This window comes from Centropristis striata, chromosome 18 (genome assembly GCF_030273125.1).
Source record: "Centropristis striata isolate RG_2023a ecotype Rhode Island chromosome 18, C.striata_1.0, whole genome shotgun sequence".
In the NCBI taxonomy this organism is placed as follows: Eukaryota; Metazoa; Chordata; class Actinopteri; order Perciformes; family Serranidae; genus Centropristis; species Centropristis striata.
Window position 1 is genome coordinate 34525467 of NC_081534.1, and position 5000 is coordinate 34530466.

At 41.5% G+C, this 5000-nt stretch overlaps 1 protein-coding gene across 1 annotated transcript in view; it reads left to right on the forward strand.

The window, feature by feature from the left end:
• The window catches only part of adgrg6 (adhesion G protein-coupled receptor G6), a 108354-nt gene that overhangs the window by 8813 nt on the left and 94541 nt on the right, over window positions 1-5000 (forward strand). Inside the window, exons 2-4 of the mRNA XM_059355875.1 lie at window positions 1878-2225; window positions 3647-3783; window positions 4785-5000. The exon at window positions 4785-5000 is cut by the window's right edge and continues 61 nt beyond it. Coding sequence (XP_059211858.1) covers window positions 1878-2225; window positions 3647-3783; window positions 4785-5000 — 701 coding nt within the window. The remainder of the gene's footprint in view (window positions 1-1877; window positions 2226-3646; window positions 3784-4784) is intronic.

Below are 5000 nucleotides of genomic sequence, written 5' to 3' on the forward strand. Positions count from 1 at the left end.
TTGTGTGACGGACGGCTCGTCTTCCAGCGGTTACTGAGAATGATGAACATGTTCTGGAAATCATAAACACATGTAACTGTCCATCAGCTGCGTTCACCAGCCTCAGAGTTCATTTGTTTGTGTAAAAAGATGTGGGAAATGTCATTAGTTCTGTTAGCAGAGACATAAAACATAAATACAGTAAATATACAGTAAATAAACAAAATAAATCTGTAGAATGACTTCTTGTTTTTACGTTTTCTCTTTAACTTAAGTTATTCTTAACCTTCATAGGACACTCACAAATTCCAAAATTTCAACCCTGGAGAATATTGGAGGATATTATATACTGCCAGAATGTGTAAAAAAAACATACAGACCCGGGGGAGGGGGGTCATATTTTGAGAAAAAAAGTTTACGAGATTAAAGTGGCAAATCTATGAGAAAAAAAGAGATTTAAAGTGGTGAATCTGGGAGAAAAAAGTAGCTTTTTTACCACTTTTTTCTCATAATCCTGCGACTTCTTTTCCAGCAGATTTGCCACTTTATATCTCTTAAATCTTAAATTCTCGAAATGTTACCTGAAGTTACCAAATATAGTTCTTCGCCCGATAAAGGGTTAAGAAGATATTATGTTTTATACTATTTGGAATAAAATTGGAATTTCCTTTTTCTTTTATGCCATTTGCGTTTATTGTGGAAAAAATACAAGAAAAACCCTTTATAATAATACAGTCAATTATTAGAAAATAACTTTTTTTTTTTACATTAACTTTAAAGTTTCTTTAATTTTACATTCAGCAATATGATGTGTATTTTTGTATTATTATGTTTTTACACAGAATTCACTGTAATTTAACATTCAAGCCTATTAAAAAATAAAGACATTTATTGCATTTGCTCTTAAAAAAAAACAAGAAAAGCCCTATAAAATACTAAGTCACAATAAGACTCTTGAACATTTTAGTTTGACAGTAGTTACATTACAATTTCGTCTGCAGTGATTCTCGTGACAGAATCCGTCTTTCTGTCTGTCTGTCTGGCTGTCTGTCTCTCTGTCTGTCTGTCTCTCTGTCTGTTGGGTCTATTTGAAAAAAAGTAGGGTCTGACTGCTCAACATGTGACTTTTTTCCAAATTTATAATTTATTTGATCAAGTTTATGGTCAAAAACTAGTTGACAACTTCGCTAAAATAGCCGAATATCAAGCAAGTGCAACAACACCAGACACAACAAGCAGCTAATATCAGTCAATAGTCTGTCTGTCTGTCTGTCTGTCCGTCCGTCCGTCTGTCTGTCTGTCTGTCTGTCTGTCTGTCTGTCTGTCTGTCTGCTCAAAACGTGACTTTTTCCAAATCCAACTGGCGATGTTATTCTGCATGTGCATGGTGATTTTAAAGACGTGTTCTGGTTCTGGTGACTGTGGGATTCGGATCAATGCTGACTAGGAAGAAGTGAACATCTGCAGTCCACTTCTGTCTTCACCAATCAATCAGTTTGGATTGATTGATTGGTTGGTTGATTGATTGATTGATTGATTCCTCTCTGGTCCTGTGAGCTAACTGCACGACTTGTCTTGTTCTCCTCTCCTGATTCCCGGAGTGAACCCTTCCTAAACTCTTCTCCCTGTGTCTCCTCGTCTTCTACCTCCTTCTAAAAACTCTTGGATGTGTCTCCTGAGTCCCTAAAGGTCCTTCTTGGAGTCGTCTGTCTCCGTCCTCTTTGTCCGTGACTCTCTGGTGTTCCATGAGGATGCAGCCTTTTGTCCTTGAATCCTCCCCGCTTGCCTCCTAACGGTAGAAGGTCTTTGGTCCTGTCCTCTTGTCGTCTTGTGTCCTGTCCCCTCGTGTCCTTGTCCACTTTTCCTCTGAGCGATATTGACGACTGTGTTGCCTGCAGCGCTGGGCTGCAGCTCCGCCAGCTGTAACGTGGTGCTGCCGGAGGCCCAGGGGGACTTCACGTCGCCATGCTACCCCCAGAAATACCCCAACACGCAGTCCTGCAGGTGGAGCATGCAGGCTCCCGCCGGCTTCATCATCCAGCTCTCCTTCCTGGACTTTGACCTGGAGGAGGCGCCGGGCTGCATCTACGACCGGGTGGTGGTGAACACGGGCAACGCCGAGGTTAAGTTCTGCGGCCCGACGGCCAACGGGCTGACGCTGAACTCCACAGGGAACGTGATGGAGCTGTCCTTTGTCTCCGACTTCAGCGTGCAGAAGAGAGGGTTCAGTGTTAGCTTCAGACACGGTAGGTCCAGGTTCTGCTCCGTCCAGGTCCAGGCTCAGCTGCACAACGTCACCTGGGTCGGTTCCTCTCACTTACCTGGACTAAAAGTTTATGAGTCAAGAGGTGAAACCACGATCAGTACTGAGAGATACTCATGAGACGTTTTATTTCATTGTTACAGCTGCATATTGACTTTAATTAACCTTCACATTCTGATTAAAATCCATATTTGTTGGTCCAACAAATGGAGGACCTTAACCAGGAGGACGGGGTTCATGTCTCAAAAGACGTAAATATACCAAAAAGGCTCAAAATTAACAAAAACATGACATGACCAAAAAAGATGTAAATTTACCAATAAAAGGTGTAAATATACCAAAAAAGACACAAAATTACCAAAAAATGACATAAATGACCAAAGAAAGACACAAAATTACCAAAAAAAAAAAAAACACAGCTTCAGCTTCTGCTCTGTCCAGATCCAGGCTCAGCTGCACAACGTCACCCGGGTTGGTTCCTCTCACTTATCTCGAGTCGAGAGTTGATACCAGTACTGAGAGATACTCATGAGACGTTTTATTTCATTGTTACAGCTGCATTTTGACTTCTAAATCCATATTTGTGGGTCCAACAAACAGAGGACCTTCACCAGGAGGACGGGGTTCATGTCCCATGTGAAAACAAGGAAACAACTTTTTCAAAAGACGTAAATTTACCAAAAAAGACTCGAAATTAACAAAAAAATGACATAAATGACCAAAAAGATGTTAATTTACCAATAAAAGATGTAAATATACCAAAAAGGACTCAAAATTAGCAAAAAAATGACCTGGAAACTTCACCCGGGTTGGTTCCTCTCACTTATCTCGAGTCGAGAGTTGATATCAGTACTGAGAGATACTCATGAGACGTTTTATTTCATTGTTACAGCTGCATTTTTTACTTTAATTAACCTTCACATTCTGTTGTACCAACACCAGTGAATCCTTTGCATCTATTAACGGGTCCAACAAACGGAGGACCTCCGTCTGGAAACAAAACAACATTTCTATGTCACTTAAGTTTTGCTACATAACTTCCATTTTTTTTAATGAAACTTCCGTGTCTCATGTGGTTCTCCTAACTCCTTCACTTCCAGCATTTCCATCATGTATTTCCTGTTTAAACTGTCTTTTAGAGCCCAACCAGGAAGGTTTCTGCCCTAAAACTAGCTCAGTGGTTTTGTACCTAAATGTGAAGTGCAGAATCACAAAATATCTGCTGCCTTTTTTCATTTCATCATTTCATCATTTCATCAATTCAACTTTAATCAAGGTGGAAATGCTTTTTAAATAAATTAGATAATTAGACGACTATGATGTTTTGTGATTTATTTTCACTCCGTCTCTCTGACTTCCTCTTCCTCTTCCTCCTCTTCCTCTCCTCCTCCTCCTCCTCTCCAGTGGCCGTGGCTCTGAGGAACCAGAAGGTGCATATCTCCCGGGGCAACGGTCAGGTGACCAAGGTGTCCGTGCCCATCCCGACGCTCAGCCAGCTGACGCTCTGCTTCGAGGTGGAGCGCAGCAGCGGCCAGAAACAGGTACGCCACGCTCAAAACTACACAATATATCATAATATATATAATAATAATAAAGGTTATACCCATAGACTGTCTATGGTTAAAAAATCTGTCTTTATCCCTGGCTCTGAATGAAGGCAGTCGCATTTTCCTCTCCGATCCCTTATTTTTCCTGCTTCGCCTCCTCTCGTCTGGTCTGGCTCTCTCCGTGGAGGATATAGAAGATCTCTATCTATTAGGAACCATGTTTACAGGTCTTTAGCTGACTGGATTAAGCTTTGTTCTGGTTTATCGAGGAGTACTGGAAGAACAAACTCTCCTGGAAGAACACTGCAGTGTTCAAAGTCTGTTTCTACGGTTTATTCTCTGATGAATCTTAAATAAAGAACAACATTTTGTATGCTGTGCACAATATTAGGCAAGCTTGATAAGTCGACTTTTCTCTGCTTCATTCTGGGACTTCAAGAGAGAAAATAACACTTTTCATCGATACTTTTTGAAAAGGAGTATCGTATCCGGATACAACGTTTTAGTATTGATACTTTTTTGAGTATCGATACTTTTGACAACCCTTATATGAATGGACGGGTTGGTGGCTAATTTTGTTGTCCTAGTACCTCCTCTTCCTCATTAATATCAACGTTTTACTTTTGGTCATTTTTATAACAGAATCGTTGGTAACAGATGATCCGTTCCAGTGTTCTGTGCCTGTTTCTACAGTTTCTTTCTAGGATGAATCTTAAATAAAACCTCCTGACCTGTCTCACCTGTCTGTCCTGTCTCACCTGTCTCACCTGTCTCACCTACAATTCTACAATTCTGTGAAGTGAATCAGCCAATCGTGACGTAGCAAGCGCCAGTCACTTCCTTATTCTACAAGTCTACTTAATGCCCATACAGTCACAAAACAACATGAAACCTAGACAAACTCAAATGAAAATACCACAAAACCTTACTGACCTGTCTCTGTCTCTAACATACTGTCTCACCTGTCTGACCTGTCTCACCTGTCTCCTGAGCAGAAGGAGTGGATCTTCACCTACTACAGCCGGAGCGCCGTGCTGCTGAGTCTGGGTGGAGACCAGTCTGGGATGAAGCTGATCGTTGATGAAGAGGAGTGCCCCATCGACTCCATCATCTCCAAGTCTGACTTCACCTCCAGCATGAAGCAGTTCTGCGTGCTGTGGTCGTCCTCCACCGGCCGCGTCGCCGTATACTTCGATGGGAACTACTGGCCC